Source organism: Bubalus bubalis, chromosome 22 (genome assembly GCF_019923935.1).
Source record: "Bubalus bubalis isolate 160015118507 breed Murrah chromosome 22, NDDB_SH_1, whole genome shotgun sequence".
NCBI lineage: Eukaryota > Metazoa > Chordata > Mammalia > Artiodactyla > Bovidae > Bubalus > Bubalus bubalis.
The window spans coordinates 41,209,616-41,230,888 of record NC_059178.1 but is presented as its reverse complement, the minus strand read 5'-3'; the positions used below and the strand labels follow the sequence as shown (position 1 = coordinate 41,230,888).

The following is a 21,273-nucleotide window of genomic DNA, read 5'->3' as shown; positions in this document are numbered from 1 at the left end:
TTCTTCTCTCAACTCAGCTCAACACACTCTTCTCCAGGCACCAGTCACCCAGGCCACAAAAGACGGGGAGTTGGCAGCAGCAAGCGAAGCAGACGGTAAGGAAAATTTAGAACACAGAGTCCTGCTGTGGGGTGCACCAGCAAATTCTTCCACTTAACATGAGCAAAGAAGACACTTTAAAAGACTGCGGTGGATGGGATCTTCTGCGAGGACAGATTGCAGATAATGGGAGACTTCAGCTAGCATGTTTTATTACTCATAGAATGTAGCCCTTGCTGGCTTGAGGGGAGGTCACAGCCCAGACATATCAAAATGCCTCTACCCACCCATTCTAGCACCCCCAGTGCCTGCATTCTAAATTGCTTCAGTCGCGGCCAACTCTTTACAACCCTGTGGACCGTAGCCCACCAGGCTCCTCTGTCCATGGGATTCTCCAGGCAAGAATACTGGAGTGGGTTGCCATGCCCTCCTCCAGGGGATTTTCCCGACCCAAGGATCAAACCCACATCTCTTATGTCTCCTGCATTGGCAGGTGGGTTCTTTACCATGGTGCCACGTGGGAAGCCCTAGGAAGTCCTCCCAGAGTTTCAGGCAAAGTGAAGCTCTTGATCCCACAAACAGCGGACCTGCCTCCTGGTTCCACCACTTAAGCAGCTCCAGTCCCTCCTGCCCACCCCCAGCCCTGGGTCCTCTTGGCAGAGTATTCTGGAAGTGCTGAAACTACTACTCCCCAAACGCTTTCACCCCTCAGTGATCACATATGTTACACAAGATCCTAAATGCTTTTCTAGACACTCAAATACATTGGTTGCCTTTCTCAGTTTGCCTGAAGGCCTCGGATCTTGAGCCCAAATTGGCTGATCATGAGGACCCACTATGGATGGACCAAATCCTGATTACCAAGGCCAGAACTGGGGTCTGGCATCCCAGACCCTTCATCCGCTGGCTTCTACTCATACTCCTCACTCTCCATGCCTCTAACCCACTCTCCCCTTTCCCATGCACCTAACGCCACCTCTGTGCTCCAGACTTGGCTAAATCCTATTTCCTTCCTGAAGCCAGCCCCTGGGTCCCCTAGGAAAGGGACCCAGTCAGGGAATCCCAACCCCATGATGCTACAAGACAGACAAGCATCCTCAGGACACCTCCCTGTCTCTGAGTGGGCCAAGCGCTGTGTGAAATGCCTTCCAGGGCAATTTAATTTTAGGCTTGAAGACCGCTTCCCAAAGGAAGATGTTGTATATTCCCATTTCGTAGATATACAAATTGAAGCACAGATATACAAATTTTATATCTGTGGGATACAAGGCCTGTGCTTTAAACCATTACGCTGGACTGAACAGAGATTCAAAGGTGTGCTCAGAAGGAGCACCTATGTGGCCTGGAGGGTGGGGGAATGGGGGCAGGTGGCAGCACCCAGCAGTCACATCTGACACTTTACAGGCAGCAATAAGTGTCCGTGGAATGAATGAATGAGTTTGTACCAGAGCCATCTGTGTAAAGAGAAGGTGATGACCTAACCAGGAGGAGGGGGCTGGGACAGAGGGTGGGGTGAAGGCAAAGCAAGGGCAGGCCAGCGTGAAACAGCAAGGAATGTGAGGGACTAAGGCGGCCGGTCTGCTGAAGCATAAAACATAAGATGGAAAATGCAAAGGGACAGACTGGACAGAGGAGGGGGCCCTGCAGGCCACTGGAAATGGAGACAGCCTCCTGAAGGCGCCCTGGCCTCCAGGAGACGGGTTGGTGATGAGCAGAAGGGGCTGGCTGGCTGGACCCTGCAGTCTCAACTTTACATGTCCAACACTAAACCTTCCAGCTCCCCTGTGAACCTGCCCATCCTTTCATCTCTGCAGGCTCCAGGGCCGCCCTGCTCCTCCGATGTCTCCGCTCGAGGCTCGCTCCCCGTGTCCATCCCCCACCTCGTTAAAGCAGGGCCAACCTGGGATTCAGCAGTGAAGAAAACAGACACGATACACCACCCTCCTGGAGATTCCCTAAGTATGTCCCTCCCCGTGTCATCCTCCCAAGAGGAAGCAGGGGGTTCCTTTGACCATTCTCCTGGCAGGACTGGAAGGTGGGCAGTTTCAGGCCACCCAATGCTCTTCCATTTTCACCATCCATCCCTCCTCTTACCTGACCTTGGGCCCCGACACCTGCTGTCTGCCTTCTACCCCAATTGCTGCCACCCTCTTGGAAGGCTCTGCCCCTCCCCCCCCACTTCAGTGATCCAGCCTCACAGCAAGAAAGAGGAGGAGTCACGTGCACACTGGGTGTGTTACCAACCACACACACTCACTCAGTTCCTGGGCACCGGGCAGTCCCCCAAAGGGTGCTGGCTTCTCCTCACCTTCTCATGAACCCCTGTGCCTGACCCAGGGACTGGCCATAGCTCTCTGAGTTAAAGTGTGTGTGTGCGTGCATAACTGCTGCTGCTGCTGCTAAGTCAATTCAGTCGTGTCCGACTCTGTGCGACTCCATAGAGGGCAGCCCACCAGACTCCACCGTCCCTGGGATTCTCCAGGCAAGAACGCTGGAGCGGGTTGCCATTTCCTTCTCCAATGCGTGAAAGTGAAGTCGCTCAGTCGTGTCCAACTCTTAGCGACTCCGTGGACTGCAACCCACCAGGCTCCTCCATCCATGGGATTTTCCAGGCAAGAGTACTGGAGTGGGGTGCCATTGCCTTCTCTGGTGCACATAACTAGTCATGTCCAATTCTTTGCGACTTCATGGACTGTATGCAGCCCGCTAGGCTCCTCTGTCCATGGAATTTCCCAGGCAAGAATACTGGAGCAGGTTGTCATTTCCTTCTCCAAGGTGATTTAAAGTGAGGGGAAAGCAATAATTTTATACATTCTGGAAATACAATACATAGCAAGAGGATCAGCAATATTTAAAATTAATAACCATTGAGGACCTACCATGCAGCACAGGGAACTCTGCTCAGTATTAAGAAACACAGTAAAAGAGGGAAGAATTTGAAAAAGAATAGATACTTGTATATGCATAACTGAACCATGTTGTAGTACCCCTGAAACTAACACAATATTTTGTTTTCTCACTAATCTTTTTAAAATGGATCTCAAATTCTGTGACAGACCTTCGGTCAAGTTGTTTCCATTTAAAAGTACTGATTTTAAAAACAAGTGACTTAAAACTGCCACACACAAAACAAATGTTCCACAAAACATACTCCTTTCCTTCTGAAGGCTTTACGATGCCCTGTTATCATTAACCAGGCTTTTACTCTTAAACTTAAATGGCCAATAGAGTCAAACAGTTCTGAGACCATTCTTCCACCACCAACTAAGACTGGGGTGGCAGGTATTGGGGATAATGTTAAAAATATGGAACGCTTCACGAATTTGTGAGTTATCCTTGCACAGGGGCCAGGCTAATCTTCTCTGTATCGTTCCAATTTTAGTATACGTGCTGCCAAAATCAGCATCACAACACTGCTAATCAACTACGTGCTGTGCTTCGTTGTTCAGTCCTGTCCAACTCTGCAACCAAAGGATGGTAGCCCGTCAGGCTCCCCTGTCCATGGGATTTTCCAGGCAAGGATACTGGAGTGGGTTGCCATTTCCTCCTCCAGGGGATCTTCCCAACCCAGTGATCGAACCTGGGTCTCTTATGTCTCCTGCGTTAGCAGGTATGTTCTTTCTCACCAGCGCCACCTCAGAAGTGGAAATTGATCAGAAACTATTAAAATGCTAATGACACCTAAGGTCCTTCAACAATGATGGATCATTATGACCAAAATACGCTGTGGAATGTGCACAGACAGCTCCGCAAGGCCTCAGAGCAGAGCCTCTCCCCGTCAGGTGGATCTTTAGCCCCCATGACCCAGGCAGTAGAATGAGAGCAATCCCATTGCAGCCCGGAACTTCACTGCTTCCCACAACTTCAACGTGGTGAAGCCCAATCCCCTGCACCCGCTCGAGAAGGCAGAAGAGAGCAGGGTCCTGGGTGTGAAGGGGGGCAAAACCTCTCCTCGTCCCGCACCGATCCCCCTGCTTTGGCAAACTCCAATCACCAAACACTGCCCAGAATGATGAATTTAAACTGTTTAGACTTTGCAGAATGGCATGCATTGACTTAATGGCCTGTTCTGCTTCAAGCACCGGGCAGGAACTCTGGTGAAATGAAAGCAACAGCTATCCAAGGAAGGGTAGGGGGAGAAGAGAGGCTCACAGACCCCAGAGCCCCAGACACAAAGAACCTCCCTCCCTTCCCGCCCCTCAGCCTGGGATTAGCTCTTACTCCTGGTCTCATCAGCCGCCACTGGCCGGCCTGGCAGGTCACAGCCTTGGAGGTGGCTCACCAGGGAGGGGACAGGGACACCCAACCAGGACACCAAGATCCTGCTTCCCAAAGTCAGGCTGATGACAGATGAGATGGAGGCTTTGCCTGGCTGAGCACCAATCCAGTTCCCTGGGACAGTGCAGGAGGGTGGGAGGGGTGTCTCTCTGCAGGTAGGCATGGGGCAGGAACTCATGGGGTGCACGTGTGAGCACCCACAAAGCACTGGGGCCCCCAAAGCACTGGGCTTTTATCTCTGGGCCCTCCGACCCAAAGACTGTGCATGAATTCTAATGCTACAAGCAAAGTTCAGAATCTCGGGATGTGCCCAAGGCCCCCAGATCCACCTTAACTCCCACATCCCCTCTGCAGAAGCCCCCCACTTTCATCTGTAAGGGAACCTGGTGAAAGTTTCTACACAGAGAGTGAACAAGGGAACCAAGAGACTCGGAATTAGGAAGATGCATTAGAGCAGAAAGACTTGGGTCACCAGAGGCCGAATCTGGAATACAGAGCTCTTAAGTGACCAAGGAAATGGACAGAAACCAGGAAAAGTCCCAAGGCTGGAGAAGAAAGAGGGGGGCTGATTTCTCAGGGGGGCAGCTATGATGCTGATGATGTCCTCAACATCTCGGCATAACCAAAGGGGTCTAATGAAACTCGCCTAAATCAAGGCCAAATCACAACTTCTTGCATAAGCAAAGTCCCCAACTTATACCCAGGAGGCAATGGGTATAAGTTCACCATGACTTGGCTGTCTGGAGCTCTGAATGCACTTTTCATAGCGGTAAAGTGGTACTTACGGTTAGGACATGAGGCCAGCCTGTTGCCATCATGGCCTTTGCGTTCTTGACAGCATGGCCCATGCTTTATTCTTCTTTGACTTTCAAATACACTGCAAAGAACCTGACAAAGAGCAAGAACTCACATCTGTGCGAGGTGAGTAAAAGACTGCTGCACAGGTCAGATTTCACACTGAACTTCCTTTTCCTAAAGGATGCATGTGGTGACAACTTCGGTTCCTAAAGGTACCTGAAGAGCTGCATAGAACTCCTCCCTCTAGGTCCTTGACTTAATTTACGTACTCTAGTGCCCTCGGGAAGGTAGGTATTCCCAGGCACTGCCACAGAATGGAAAGGGAGCTGAAAGGGGGGCTCTGTGTATTTCAGGCAGGCTCCCAGGCTCATCCAGGCAAGCACAAATGGGGTGAGCAGAAAGCTCAGATGAAGGACATCTTGAGATCTTAGCAACCTTCTGGACATGGAGCTTTTCCTTGGTAAAAAGGTCAAAGTCATTCAAAAACTGGATCTTTCATATTATTGCCTCTGAACTTAAATATGCCTCCTCTCCTATGGTTCCCAGCCACCTCCCTCACTTCAGGCCTGGTCTCTGACTTTCAGGGGAAGAGAAGCACCCCCTCAGTTGCCTACCCTGCCCCCACTTCTGCTTACTTCATCTCTACACTCCGTGATCAAAGTGCAGTTTTCATATGCTAGCATTCTCCAAGGCTGCTCTTCATTTATTTATGGTATTTTGCCAACTACGGAATTTCGGGTGATTTGTGCTCCATGGGGTCATCGCCCCTTTGTAGAGTTACAGGATGAGAGTGTGGCGTGAGTGCAGGGTGACGTCAGCCCTCAGGGGGACCAGGCTGAGGCGGGGGACACCCGATGCAGCCACGGCAGGGCCTTGAAGCCTTAAAAATAAAAAATAACTGTAAGCGACTTTTAAATGAATGGTCCTTTCTGTGGGCAGTGTTTTCAAAAGTAATTATACTCTGAAGTCCAAAGACTCGAATAACGAATTCTTCTGACCAAGGGTATTTTGCCCAAGAAGTAAAAACCTCCTGACAGTCCTGCTAAGGAAAGAGCCAGGTAAACCTCTGCCAAAAAGTCATCCCAATTCTAGGGATTTATCCTAGCAAAATGAAAATTTATGTTCCCATAAAATCTCCACCCAAATCAGTAGAGCAGAAAAGGTGGTATGACACAAAGAAGCAAAGAGATCAGCCTGCAGATCAAATGCGTAGAGCAGCTTTATTTGTAACCACCGAAAACTGGAAACAACACAGATGCCCTTGAACAAGTGAAAGGATAAACAAACCGGTGCATGCGTGCTCGGTCGCTCCAATCGTGTCCGACTCTTTGCAACCCCATGGACTGTAGCCCACCAGGCTCCTCTGTCCATGGGATTCTCCAGGCAAGAATACTGGGGTGGATTGCCATGCCCTCCACCAGGGGATCTTCCCAACCCAGGGACAGAACCTGCGTCTCCTGCATCTCCCGCACTGCAGGCGGATTCTTTATCACTGAGCCAAAACTGGTTCATCCATACAATGGAATCTCACTCGTCATGAAAAAGGAATGAGCCACCAATGCACCTTAGATGGATCACACGGGTACTGTGCAGAGTGAGATAAGCCAGTCTCTAAAGGTTACATACAAACAATTTTATCTCTATGGATGGCTTTCTGGGAAAGAGCAAAGCTATAAGGAGAGAACGGATCCCTGTCTACCAGGAATGGGGGTAAGGGGGTGTCTGACTACAATGGGGAAGGCCTAGGAAATCCTCCACGTTGCTGGAATTGCTCTGTATCCGGTGGTAGTTACAGAATCTACACTTGTTCTGGTGCATAACCTCCAAAAACGTACTGAATCACAATACTGTACACTTGAAATGTAAAATACTGTAAGTCAATTATACTTCAATTAAAAAGCCAATAGGTATATTAAAATTCACAGGATTGAACATCAAAAATAAAAATGAATTTCACTGTGTATAGATTTATTTTTCAAAAGTTCACAAATTCTTTGACACTTCTCCCAGAAAACAATAGTATCTAGTTCCCCAGCCCTTGAATGTGGGCCAGGCTCAGCAACTTGATTCTAAGGAGTACAGCGCAAGGAGAGTGATGGTTAGGAAAAGTGATACAACATCACCTGATCCTGGGCCTCACTCTTTAGAGCCCTGAATGGCCACATAAGAAGTCTAGCTATCTGGAAGCCGCCATGCTAAAGGTATCTGGTAGAGAGACCAAAGTGACAGAGAGAGATGCTCAAGGAACTCCCAGTTATTTGCATCTTCCTGGTTCGGACACCAAACTTTCAACTGAAGAGCCTCTGAGATGGTCCTGGGCTCCACCATCACCTCGCTGCAGCCTCATGAGAGGCTCTGAGCCAAAAGTGCTCAGAGTTGTCCCAAAATACCTGGTCCAAGGAAATCGTGAGCAATAATAAAAATGTTGTAAGTAACTTAAGAGTGCTTCTGTGCTTCGGAGTGATGTGTTCACAGCCAAGGACAACTGCCATGTGACACATATTTCCTCATATACCATCGTGTCTATTTTTCATCCATTTCATCCTCTACTGAGCATTTTCTATAGCTAAGAACTATCCATGGAATGGGGAGAGAAGTGCCAGAATCACCAGACTGTGACGGCTAAGAGATGAGAGTCAGGGTTGGGGGGCGGTTCTGGGTTTCGGCAGCTGGTCGGACAGTCATGTTCCTCACTGAGGCAGGACGGGTCTGGGGGAAGATATCACGATCCCACATGGAAACAGTGTGAATTCAGCGTCTCCAGGACACCCAAGAGGAGCTGTCCGGGGCAGCTGGGGAGCTGGACTCAAGACCAGAGAGATAGCATGGGACCCCAGATGCCAATGAGGGGGCTGTCAGAAAGCCCTCGGAAGCTACCCAGGAAAGGAGGTAAGCTGCAAGAAGGCCTGGTCCTGGGACAGAGCTGAGGGCGGGAGGGAGCAGAAAGCTTGACGAACACAGGCAAGGTGGATCGCTCACCATCACACCTGGGACAGCGAGCGTTCCTCAGAGGAGATGCTCGGGAACGGCAAGTGCCGCTTAGAGATTAAGTGAGATAAAGGCTGGAATGTGTCTGGGCATGAGTGACAAGGTGGCACAAGTGGTAAAAGAATCGCCTGCCAGTATAGGAGCTGCAGGCAACCTGGGTTCAATCTCCGGGTTGGGAAGATCCCCTGGAGAAGGAAATGACAGCCCAGGCCAGGAGAATTCCATGGACAGGAGAGCCAGGCAGGCTACAGTCCTTGGGGTCACAGAGAGTCAGTCACGACTGAGCACACACACACCACAGCAAGGGCACTGTAGCTGGGCTGGTGGGGAGGGAGCCAGACAGAGAGGCTCAGACAAGCTCGAAAGACACTTGGGCTGGAGGAGAGGTGAAGGCAGAAGACAGGAAGCGGGGTGGAATACTGGATGAAGGAGGTGTTAGTCCGTTGCAAGTAAAGAAGGGATACCAGAGGGAAGCAGGGGTTGAAGATCCAGCAGAAAGGGGCCTGGCCCGGCCAGGAGAGGGGACACAGCTGCCCTGTCAGGAAGGAGGGGGCACATGGAGAGGGGGAGACAGGCTAGTGGGGGCAGGAGCTGCAGACGAAGGTTCTGCTTTGTCTCTGCAGCGGCAGGGGAGGCGGGGGAGACTACGGAGGAGGGACAGGGTGGGGGTGTCCAGGAAAAGAGAAGCACAGCCTGCCCAGGCCCACGGAGCAGTAGGGCTGGAGACCACGAAAGCCAAGTGGCAGTCCCCAGGGACACTCAATAGCAGGATCCATTTTTGGTTTTGTTCACAACAGCCCCACAAGGGAGATGCTACGTTCCAAAGTGTGAGGAGAGGGATCGGGCTGGAACTGGGGCCCAGCCACTTCACTGACTCTTGTTTCACTCACTCTGGTGCCTGCATTAGCCCCAACAGAGCCTGACACTGAGCAGACACCCACAAAAGCAAGGAAGGTGGGAGAAAGGGTCATACCTGAAGCCTCGCTGGCGAGCCCCTCAGCCCACCAGGAATCAGCGGTGACGTGGCCGTGGGCTTTGAGAGACCCTGCCCAGGGCCCAGGCCAGGTGCCCCTCGTGGCAGGTCCCGAGCTCTTGGTCCTCCCGGGCATTCCTCACAAGGTGGCTTTGTGGCCACTGCCTGACCATCCTACTCTGTCTTCCTTTCCCTGTTTCCCCCTTCCCTAGATTTTTCTCTATAATCATTTCCTTCCCAAATTTCTGGCTTTTTCTCCTGTTCCCTTTCTTTCCCTTCATGTTTCCCTACATGGAATGGAAGTAACTTCTCAGTCTTGTGCTCACAGCTGGTAGCACCCCAGCCTGTGGCCCACAGCTAGCAGGCCCTTCTCACTCACCCAGAGCCATCCGCACCTGATCTCCACACGCCTTCCATCTGCTTCTCACCCACATGGACGGCCTTCCCATTTCCTTTCACCCACTAACACCCCACCGCTCTCTCCAGGAGGCTTTCTGGACTGCACGGTCCACGTGGAGTTTTCCCACTTCTGACGTTGCTACAGGCCAGGCTGCCTACATCACACTTAGACGTGAGTCACATGCTGCCTTCAGAGGCCATTTCACTTTTCTGACTTATTTCTCCAACCAAGCACCACAATAAAGGAGATGATTATCATGTGCTGGGATCAGTGGCATCGATAGAAATAAAGCTTCCCACTCAGCCCCGCCTGCTCCCCAGCTCTCAAAAAAAATAAAATTATAATAATCACCAAGTTGTTACCTGTGAGGTCTATGAACTCAGCAGAAATATCCCCCAAGATGTGTTCACTCCGTAGTGAGCCTGAAGTCAGAAGACATGTATGTGAGCTCTAGCCATCTTTATGTTTCAGTCCTGAAAGCAATGTGACTTTAGTTTTCTCAACTTGGAGACAGGGCCTACATAGCCCATCTCCCCCTCCTGCAGGGCTGTGTGAGGACCAGCCAGGCGAGCCTGCGTCCCAGCGCCTTGTGAACTGCACAGACACGCCGTGGTTCTGCTCCTGGCATATTCAGGGATGAATCACCGTCCACAAAAATGCACCCAATTCTGGGAACAAAAAACCACTCATACCCATGACTATTGTTCTGGACAGGGTGCCCAGCTGCTCTCTTTTCCCTGCCCCCAGACACCCGGCCTGCTAAATCTGAATGGGAGACCCCAAGAGGACTAGACGGGCCTCCTCACCTCCAGGCACAGGGCACTCAGACACCAGCCACTGAGAAACTCCCTGGTCGTGCAGAAGCCAGAGGGGCTGGTGATTTATGGAAGCTGCGATCTGAAGCCAGCCAGGCTCTCCTGTGGCTGCAGCTACCATCTGATCCTGAAAAGGGGTAATAGATCCCTCTTAGGTGAGTGCCATCGCCTGAAATAAAATCTCCCCATAGCCACCGCGGTTGGCAAAGACCTGAATCTCCCCCGGGGGCGAGAAGGGTGGCTGGACTCTGCAGGCACCCCTCCAGTCTCCCAGATCCACCCTCTGCTCGGAATCCCCACCACTCACTGCGGCCACCTCTGTCCCCTACCCCCCGCCCCAGACACACACACCAGCTCACAACTCTCCTCGCCCTCCCTGCGCCCAGCCTGGGCAGCAGCAGTCAACCAGGAAGGCTCGGGGACAAATGGGAAAACGGGCATGAGTCAGTGCTCCCCCACCTGGCCCTACAGGCCTCAAGCCTGGCCCCACGGAGCAGACCTCGGGACCCCCACCCAGGAGGGCCCCGGAGCACGCGCCCACCCCTGCCAAGGCAACAAGAAACGATGCTGACCGACAGTGGGCCTTCTCTGGCCAACCCCAGGCTTCCTGCCTCAGGGGATGGCCTGGGCTTGGTGTGGAGGAGACCAGAAAATAAGGTTTTGAGGCTCTGAAGAGCTGGTTATACCTCACTCAGCCACAGTTTGTGAGGGAAACTATGACATGCAAATCACGTTTGGAGGTTAGGAACCTGAAAAAGATGTGAGGATATTGGCTCTTGAAGGCCCTCCTGTTGCAGAGTCATTGTGTATATAAATACAGCTGCACTTTTTCACTTAACTTTCTTTGGTTCTTTTATTGGGGCTTATTGTGTATCAGGCACTCTTCGAGGAACTCGGAGCTGAGTGGGGAGTTGAAATGCACTTTCTGCTACTGAAGGTTTATAGCTGGTGGGGAGATGGTGAGAAGGGATGAAGAACCAGAGCGTGACAGGTGGGAGGAGGCAAGAGGCCTGCACGGGACGGGGAGGGGGCCATGAAAGGCAGCGGAGATGACCCGCAGGCATGGTCTCCCTCCAAGCTGGAGGGTGGAGGGGCAGACTGGGGAGAGCCACGGGCTTGAACCACCAGGGCAGCCTCTCTGTGAAACTGCAAGCATTTCAGCACAGCGAGGGATGGCGAGTGATGGGGAGGGAAGGATGGTCAGGACCGACTGGGAGTGGCAGACAGGAGGCCAGGTCCCAGAGAGGCCTGGGTGTCCTGTGACAAGCTGTGACTTTACCCTGATAATAATGGGAAACCACCAGCAAGAAGGCGGCGGCGGCAGAGAAAGCAGGTTGGGGGGTAGATCAGAGCACTTACATACAGAGTCCAGATGGGAGCCCGGATGACTCGGGAATGGAAAGCAAGGGATGGGATAGGCGCAGAGGAACTGAGGCTGACGAGCAGTTCTCATGGTGTTTCCAAAGAGGGAGATGCAGAAGGGGTGTAGCGAGCAGGTCTGGGAGAAGGAAGCTACTCGTTCCATCTTAAACATTTCTTACCTACATTTCCATATGTACAATTTTATAACGCGTGTTGGCTGTCAGGAAGTGAATGTGTCTCTGCAATATGTTGAGGCCCTACTCCTCAATGTGATGCTATCATGGCCTTTGGGCAGTAATTAGGTTTAAATAAGGTCATGAGGGTAGGACCCCCGATTGGATTAGTGCCCTTACCAGAAAAGCAAGGCTTCCCGGTGGCACTAGTAGTAAAGAACCCACTTGCCAGTGTAGGAGACATAAGAGACACAGGTTCAATCCCTGGGTGGGGAAGATCCCCTGGAAGAGGGCATGACAACCCACTCCAGTATTCTTGCCTGAGGAATCCCATAGACAAAGGAGCCTGGCAGGCTACGGTCCATAGGGTCTCAAAGAGTCAGACACAACTAAAGCAACTTAACACACACACACAGGACAAATAAACACTGAAGAAAACAGAGACTTTTCCCTCACAGAGCAATGCTGACATGGGCCATGGTACATGCATTAAAGATGATACACTATGCAAATATAATGCTATATTTTAATTCTGGTAGAACATGTTAAGAATAGTTCCCTTTGGGTGGTAAGAAAAGTGATTTCTATTTCTTCAGTGTGCTTTTCTGTAGTCTCAAAATACATACACATGCTCATTCTGTGATGGGAACAGACGCTTTGTTTGTTTCATAAGGACAGACTTTGCTCCCTGGCCTTCCCCTCCTTGAATCTAGCTTTGTTAGCTGTAACCTCTCCCCAGGGATGTCTCCCTGATTCCACACAAACAGCAAAATGGAACTGCAAGTTTGAAAATGCCTTAGGGTACCGGACATACACATATCAAGATACACATATTGATTTGAGTAATCAGAACAATCCAGACGACTCAACTTCAACACAAAAAGAAAGCAGCTTTTTACTTCTGTCATCACTGGGAAAAGTATCCACACTTTCCATAAGTCCTTCCAGCACTATCTGCAGGTCACTATCTGCAGGTCACAGGTCACTCTACTTACCAAACCCTGAGAACATGGTTCTTTTGCCTTATCCATCCTATTTCCATCCTCTTGGACTCACTCAGGCAATTAGTGGTCCAGATCCACTTTCATCCCCATCTGTGGGGATATGAGGATCCACCTTTCCCGGTGAAAATCAGGGACAAATAAAGAATAAATTCTAACAAATAAAGGTGAAAAATGGAGAAACTTACATTACCATATGTAAAATAGATAACCAATGGGAATTTGCTGTGTCTCAGGGAACTCAAACAGGGACTCTGAATCAACCTAGGGGCTTCCCAGGTAGCTCAGGGTAAATAATCTGCCTGCAATGCAGGAGACTCTGGTTCGATCCCTGGGTCAGGAAGATCCAGGAGAGAAGGAAATGGCAACCCATTCCAATACTCTTGCCTGGGAAATTCCATGGACAGAAGAGCCTGGTCCATGGGGTCACAAGAGTAGGAAACGATTTAGTGATTAAACCACCACCAGAGGAGTGGGATGGGGAGGGAGGTGGGAGGGAGGTTCAAGAGGGAGAGGACATATGTATACCTATGGCTGATTCATGTTGAGGTTTGACAGAAAACAACACAATTCTGTAAAGCAATTATCCTTCAATTAAAAACTAAATAAATTTTTTAAAAATGGAGAAAGGCCACCCTTGAAGGGAGGGTGCCAACTGCTGTCTATCATCCAAGGAGAAGCAGCTAGAACATGTCTGACCAGAGGCTTCACAGAAGGGACTTCTGCATGGACATGGCTGGGGTGAGAAGACCCCTCTTTTTTCCCTTCGACTCTACCATTCAACAGCTATTTACATGAACAATGTGCCAGGCACTGTTCCGAGTTCTAGGGCTAGACCAGTAAACCAAGCAGACCATGAAACAAACCAAGCAACCAAACCTCAGGGAGCTGCAGGCCAGCCCCTCAAGGGCCTGGGTGACCCTGAATGGCAAGGGGCGTTGAGGGAGGTTTGGAGCAGAGAAGGGCCGTACTCTGACCCTGTTTCCTCCTTAGCTGGTCACACAGGCCTGATTCCTACACTGTTCCCTCCATTAAAACCCAATGAATGGACCCCATCTCCAAGTTTTCATTTTTTCCTACTAATGGCCAGGTTCCCAGGCCAGGAGGGAACCTCCACCTCACTCCATTAAGACTTGCTATAAACTTGTGAGTAAGACAGTGGCGGGGGAGGGGGGGTGGTGTTAGCCCAAGAATACACTACTTAGGGGATCGGGGAGCCCAGAAACATCCGTTGAAGCTGTGGACAAGATGAAAGTCAGGGAGGTAGTGGAGACTGTACCCCTCAGGCGGCGGTCAGCCAGCTGCTTCCCCGCGGGTCCGGCACTCACACCCCTCCAGCGCCTGCAGCCTGTGTGATGACGTCAGAGGGCGGCAGTCCCCTCGCGGTGGTCAGGAGGGTTGAAAGCCAGGTGTCCAGGGTGTGGCACACTTAATAGTAAATATGAGCAACTTCACTTTCCTTTCCTTTCTCTTTCATTTAATTAAACTACAGATAGAGCAGTAGGGGATCAAGGATGGGAACACTGGACTTAAATATCAGTAGAGGCACTACAAAAAAATTTGCTGATCAGCCACCTCAGTCATAGCAAACACACTTAGGGCACACATTGACACTTAATGAAAAGACTGTGAACCCAAAGGGAACCTTAGAACCCATAACCTAGCTTTTTATCTCTTTTATTAAAAACAAAGTTAAATGTATGAAAAAGTACAGAAAACAGTCTAATGACTCACCCATATATCTATCATCTAGCTCTAACTCATAGTCTATCTTGTTTCCTCTATATATTCACCCACCTACTTCTTGCCCCTCAACCAAGATTATTTTGAAGCAAATTATATGATTTCATCTATAAATATTTCAGTATGTATCTCTGAAACACACGAACTTTTAAACACAGCACAATATTATTATACACTTTAATAATATGAATGTTAAATATTGTTATTCATTTTATTTTAATAACCAGAAGTCACTGTTCAGGTTTCCCCAATGGTCTCAAATATTTGTCTGTAATGTGTTTGTTTGAATCAGCATCCAGTTAGAGCCACACATTGCAACCGATGGATATATCTCTTAAATCTCTTTTAATCTAAGGTTTCCTTCCATCTCCATCTTCTCCTTTACCATTTATTTGTTAGAGAAACTATAATTTCCCCCAATCTGGATTTTGTTGATTACATCCCTGTGGTGAGGTTTAACATTCATTGTAACAATTTCCCCATTCTTTCTTACTTAGTTCAGAACAAGGCACAATAACATAACCCAATAAAATGCTAAAACAAAAACAAACAAAAAGCAGTCTGATTGCCTCCGTAAACGACCAGATGCTGACAAACTCAAGACTGGAAATGCCCCACAGACGTGGAACCAGCTACTCAGATTAGAAAACCAGGTTTAAAGTCGGGACACTCCTGAGCTGGCCAGAGGTACAGTATGGAGGTTGCAGGAGAGGTGACTGTCCTCCATCTGAGGACAGGAAGGTTCCAGGGACACTTCAGAGAAAAATAAACCATGGAGGGGAACGCAGGCTGGAGTTGGGGCGGGGGGCGGGGGTTGCTCCTGAGTTGGTTTCAGCATGTTAATCAGTTTTAAATCTGCCACCATTAAAGACGAACATTTCAGAGTCCAGAGGAGGAGGGCAAAGGCAGTACTGTGCTTTCCAGAGGGAAGCAGGTTGGACTCCGAGGGCAGGAGGCACAGACTCCCAAGAGCTTCTGCACTGGAAGGACTTAGCAGAGCTCACCGACTTAACTCACAGCCTGTGACAGGCAGCCCCCTCCGCCCTCCCCTCGCCTAGCACAGAGCGCATGTGCTCTGCCGGTTTTCTAATAATGGGACACAGTTGGCTACAGGCTCTGGAGTAAAAAAAGACTTGACCTTAAATCCCAGCTCCTCCACTTAAAAGTAATGTGACCTTAGACAACCTGCCTAAGCTCCCTGTGCCTCAGTTTCCTCATCTGTTAACTGCGGACACCACTGTCGGTCTGCACTAACTCTTGTGAGGTCAATGGGGTTGTAACGCCAAGGCTCACTGAACAGTGCCTAGGACAAGCGCATTATACGTTAGCCCTTCACCCCCAAAGGTTTCTGCCAGACCATCCCCACCCAGACCCTGGCAGGGAGCCATACCTGCACCCGCTGGGCATCCGACTGGGTTCCTGATGCAGTCTGTGGCCACGCATGGCACAAAGCTAGCTGACCCATAAAGGGTTCAATCCCACGAGCCTGATCCCAATAGCCCAGCTCCAACCAACTGAGCTAATTACAGTAGACTGGGAGTCAACTTGAGTTGGAGACGCCCATAGCTGTTCATACAACATTCTCAAACAGTTTTGTCCTAGGATGCTGTGTGACACAATACACTGGCCAACTTTACTAATGACCTCATCTTTAAAAAATCTTAATGTAATGTAACAAACAGATGTGTCCCTTAAGAGGATTAAGGTGGAAATTCATTAGCGCCGTAATACCAGTGGATTTGTGTTCTAAAACTGACGCCCATCAATCAACTCAGTGCACGCTTCATCTTAGTGCTGCTCAGCCTCAGGGAGAAGCCTGGAGAACTGGGCAGCCAGGTCTTTACCTTCAAGGCAGGTATGTGTGAACAGGGGGCGCATGGAAAACCCTCTGAGCCCTGCACTGAGTCTAACTTAAATGACCTCTAGTCCCCGCTGCCCAGACTGCAGTGTGCACAGGAATCTTCAATGCATCTTGGGAAAACACACATTCTGACTCCGCAGGCCTGGGGAGGCCTGAGAGTGCATTTCTAAGAGCCCAGGTGACACCCAGCCCACATGCGGAGGACCAAGGTTCCAATCCTCACAGCAATCAGCTGTCTTGCAGGTGGTGTAGCCGAGGCAGCAAGGGAACCACAAAGAGAAAGGCAGTGAGAAAGGAATGAACAGGGCACCGTCCAGGCTAATCCAATGAGAGGATGGAACTCTGAAACGCTGGCGGGCTGCCTGGAAGGAGGAAACTCAAGACACAGAAGTAGAGTCATTAAGGGCTCGGACCTGGTGCCAAATGCCAGTCCTGGAACTTCCCACTCACATGGCCGCTGACTTTTTTTTTTTTGCTTCGGGCTCTTCGGCTTTGAGATGCAACTGTCCCAGTGCCTGACCCATGGGGTGGTCTCGGGCTTGGCAGAAGAATGCATGTCTGGGACAGAGCTTGGCGCAGGCAAGTGACCAGAACCTGAGAGCTATTATTCTCTACTCTCTAGTCCGCAGCAGCCACGGAAACATTTCCTGAATTAAATTATTAGGTCATAATTGCCATTTTGACACACACGCTAGTTAGCACTTTTTTGTAATATTCTACAATTTCAGTTTGCCTCTCAAAAAGAAATAAGAATCCTTAGAGTCTTTGCCTTTAGCACCAATTAATCCAAATACATTCATGCTTTGAAAGGTCCATGATTCTGTTAATTCTACTGCACAGTTTTTTGTAAATTAGAAGTCCTATAATTATAATTCTTTTTAAGGCACTAAACCAGAAATAAACACCTGTTCATGCAGCATTTGAAAACAAAAGGCCTCACATAGTCCAGATAAAACATATAACCACCAGAATAAACATCTCCCCAGTGAGAATACGGTACCTATTCTCTGTACTGACCTTTTTGTTATCAGACCAACCATTTATTTAATCATCCTCAAGGAACTACTATAAAAATCTGGGGGGAGGGGAGGCTTCAGTCTACCAGCTTGGGGAAAAAAAAGATAAAACATTATAAGAACAATGTGTTGTTTCTGTCCAAGTCAATGGTTTAAATGAACAACTAATTTCGTATGGAGTCAGCAAACAAAAGATAAATTTATACATACTTCCCAAGGTTAGGAAAAGATACATAGGCTCAAGCTTGGGCTGAGAAGGACGTGAGGGGTAAACCAATTCAGAGGTTCCCAGCACAGAGACTCCTTAGGGGAACTTTACAAATTAAGACCCTCTGCAGGGTCTTTGAGGGTTGTGTTACACAGGTGTGTCCACTTAGTGAAAATTCATCCAGCTGCTCACTCGGGGCCTGCACACTTTTCTGTGTATGCCATCTACTTCGAGCAAAAGTCTGCACTCCCAGGTAAGATGGCTGAGGATGCTAAGAGTTTCCGAAGTTTCACAGTCACGCTTCTCCCCCCTCACCACCCAGAATGTCCCCTGCTCCAGAAACTCATCTTCCTGCCAGGCCGGGCTCAAGGAGACCCATGGCAGGGGCATGCCCACTCCCTCACCGTTAGCTAATTCATAGCCAGGTTGGTAACAATTTGTTTCCCCCTCTGGCTGTGAACTCTATCAGGTCAGCAATTCTGTCTCAGTGCTCTTACTCATGCTAGTAACATTCACTTGCCCCAGGCCAAAAAGTACCTGGCCTAGAAAACTGAGTCGGGAACTCCCCGAGTTAATGGAACAGAAGCCAGAGTAGATGCGGAGTTGGCCAAACAACTGGTCCAGGGAGCAGAACAGCAGTGGGGTCTCAAGTCACACAGACCAGGTTTCAATATCAGCTCCCACTCTTAGAGAAACTAGGTTACTCAACTGTTCTTGGCCTCAGTTTCCTCATCCATCAAACAGGTCCAGTAAAAGTCAGCACTTGACAGATACGTGTAACATGAAATGAGATGCCACACTGACATCCCTAGTAGAGCACACACCTACATACCAAGCACTCAAAACTCATTAGCTCTGTCTATCACAGATGGATCATTCAATCTGGGAGATCTCCTGCTGGAAATTAACCAGCATTTTACAATAGTAATGCACACCTGGGCACATAAATGCCCTGAATTCTGCTTTATAGAACCCTGGCTAATACAACCAGCCACTGAGTCGGCTCTAGATGTGAACAACCATGCCACACATCTGACGGTACGACAGGGGTCTTCAGGCAACAGACTCTGAGACTGAGGCTGGCTGGGCCCCCCAAGACAAGGGATCAAGGGTGTCTGTGGGACGTCTTCAGGTTCCGTTTATTCCACAAGGGTCATCGCTGGAAGTCCTGTGAGCCAGTGCATCCGCTGTGCTGTGGCTTCCTGGGGGCATGGGGGCCGGGGACAGCGTAACGCTGGGGCATTGGGATCTCCTACCAGACCAGGAACGCTGGATCAGGCTACAGGGCTCATCCATGGAAACATAAAAATGTATGTCAGTTTCCAGCTTGAAAGGTCAACCCTGGGTTTGAAATCCAAGGAAACCACTTCAAGGTCACAGGGCCACAATTATGAGTCTTCTGCGGTTTCAACAAAGGATCACTATAATCAGAGACCATAATGAATGAAATAACCATGATGCTGAAGAAGCCCTACAAAGATTTTTTACTGAATTCACTCATCAAGGAACCAAGTAACTGACAAAGTGATCCTGATTAGCTGAATCCACAAGACATCTTTCTGTCTCCCCATCTCCCAACCCAACCTTTCATGGCCACAGGGATTCCCGGGACTATCCATCCTGCACCAACACAGAGAAAAGGAGATAGAACTGCCCTACTCCTCATTCCTGAAGACGGGTTACTCATTAAGTAGTGGGGGCTGGGGAGGGGAGGGGGGAGCCGTGATATACTACCAACAGACACCACTGCCAAAGTTCACTGGTTTCCACATCAACCTCCTTCCCTTCTTCCAAAGCAGGTGAACAACATACAGAAACCTAAGGAATTTTTAAAACTTAATTTTGTTCTTCTTGTCATCAAGTGTTAACGCTTCCAAATATTTATCAGTTGTTGATCCTCAAAGAATAAATCATCTACAAGCTTTGATATGAACCCTAAGCCGGGGGGGGGGGGGGGTACCAGGAAAGTAATTCAAGATGCAGTCACTCTATGAAGTGGGAGGAAGGGTTCTCCTGGGTAAACCAAATGGTTGGCTTTCAGTGCCCAGCTCTCTTTGCAATACACACACTTTGCAAGATGCCTGTCCCGCAAAGGGTTAAAAAAGAAAAAGGAAAAAAAAAATCAAGCCATTCTTCCCAGGGGTCACTCACTTCGGGCTTTGTGCACGAGGGCCGCCCCTCAGCGCCCCCGCCCCTCCTCCCACGGCCACTGCTCCCCCAAGACCACCTGCTTCTAAGAAAAAAAGGGGCTGCTCTGAGCACGATCGCTGAGCGCTGGCGGCGTCCTCCGCGGCGCCCCCAGGGGTGGAAGGAGAGGCGTCCCCGGGAAGCGTGCTTTATCTCGAGGGTCGCGCTGCCGCCTGCAGCGGCCCCAGAGGTCGAAGAGGTTTTGTCCCGGGCGTCGCTCGGGGCCCTCCTCGTAAGGATCAGAGTCCCCGGGGCCCGGGTTCTTTCCTCGCGCAGCTCGGCGCCAGCCCGCCAGGGTGCGGGGACCGACCGCCGGCGTCCGAACCCACCCCGCCCACCCGACCGAGCTAACGGCGAGGCGCGGGGAACCCTCTGCATCCCGCCTCCGGTCGGCGCCGCACCTGTTCGGCCTTGCCCGCCCCCGCTCTGGGCCGGAACGCTGGGCGGTCCTCCTAGCCGGCTCGGGCGATCCCGAGCCAGCCGGCGCGCGCCCGGACCCCTCTGCCTAACGGAGAGAGGGGAGGTCTGCCCTTGGGCGCTGGTCCCCCGGCCGCACCCAGCTCAGCTCGCCCGCGGCGCCCCTACCCCGGCGCGTCCCGCAGCAGGGACTGCGCCCAAGGGGCCCAGCCCGCCCCCCTACCCCGCCTCCCGCCGGGCCGTACCTTGTGCGGCGCCCGCAGCAGTCGGTGGACCCCGGCCAGCTGGGTGCCGAGCGCGAGGTCCTCGCGGAACGTGAACAGCGGCGGCCGGCTGGGCTCGGGGAAGTTGGTGCTGTTGAAAGGGTCCGTATCGTCCAAGAACTGCACCCGGCAGGCCAGCGTGGCCATGATGCATCCCTGCCCCAGGGGGGCGCGGGCCCCGGGATAGACGGGGGTCACCGCAAGCAGGGGAGGCCGCGGCCGCCGCTCGCTGGCTCGCGGGCTCGCAGGCTCCGGCGCGCCTGGCTGCAGCCCGGGCTCCGGCCGCGGGGGGCGGGACGGGGGCGGGGCCGGCGGGCCCCCTCCTCCCGGGGCTCGCCGGCTCCTCCCCTTCTGCGTCCCCCGCGCGCCAGCCGGGACCCACGCGACTCGCCGCCGGGAACGCGAAAGGGAGAGCGGCTCGCGCAGTATCCGCAGACCTGGGCCGAGTGAGCTGGCGGAAAGACCCCCGAACCCTCCCCACACACAAAGCTCCGCGGGCAGACCCCGCAGCACGTGCGCCCCGGCCGAGCTGCACCCCTCGGAGCTAGGGGAACCGCGGTGTAGGGCGGGTGGGGGCATAGCCGTCCTCGGGCATCTTATCCATCTGAAAGCAGGCTTAACTCTTTCCAGATGAAGGCGGCGGCGGCCGGGCTCCTGCTGCCTGGATTCGGAAAGCCCCAGCTGGGCACCAGGAGGCGGGGAAGCCCCCCGCCCCACCCCATCCCGACAAGCAAGAAAGTAAGCTGGGTAA

The 21,273-nt window shown here is 51.2% G+C and overlaps 1 protein-coding gene and 1 non-coding gene across 10 annotated transcripts in view; both read right to left on the bottom strand.

The window, feature by feature from the left end:
- FHOD3 (formin homology 2 domain containing 3) overlaps positions 1-20,673 on the bottom strand; it is a 521,378-nt gene extending 500,705 nt beyond the window's left edge. For all 9 annotated transcript variants that reach the window (XM_044934658.2, XM_044934661.2, XM_044934659.2 and 6 more), the window contains exon 1: positions 20,505-20,673. In XM_044934658.2, coding sequence (XP_044790593.2) covers positions 20,505-20,669 — 165 coding nt within the window. In that variant the 5' untranslated portion in view covers positions 20,670-20,673. The remainder of the gene's footprint in view (positions 1-20,504) is intronic.
- Positions 3,339-3,445, bottom strand: LOC112581475. The gene has a single exon (XR_003106058.1). It is a non-coding gene; the product is annotated as a U6 spliceosomal RNA (small nuclear RNA).
- Positions 20,674-21,273: the final 600 nt, after the last annotated feature.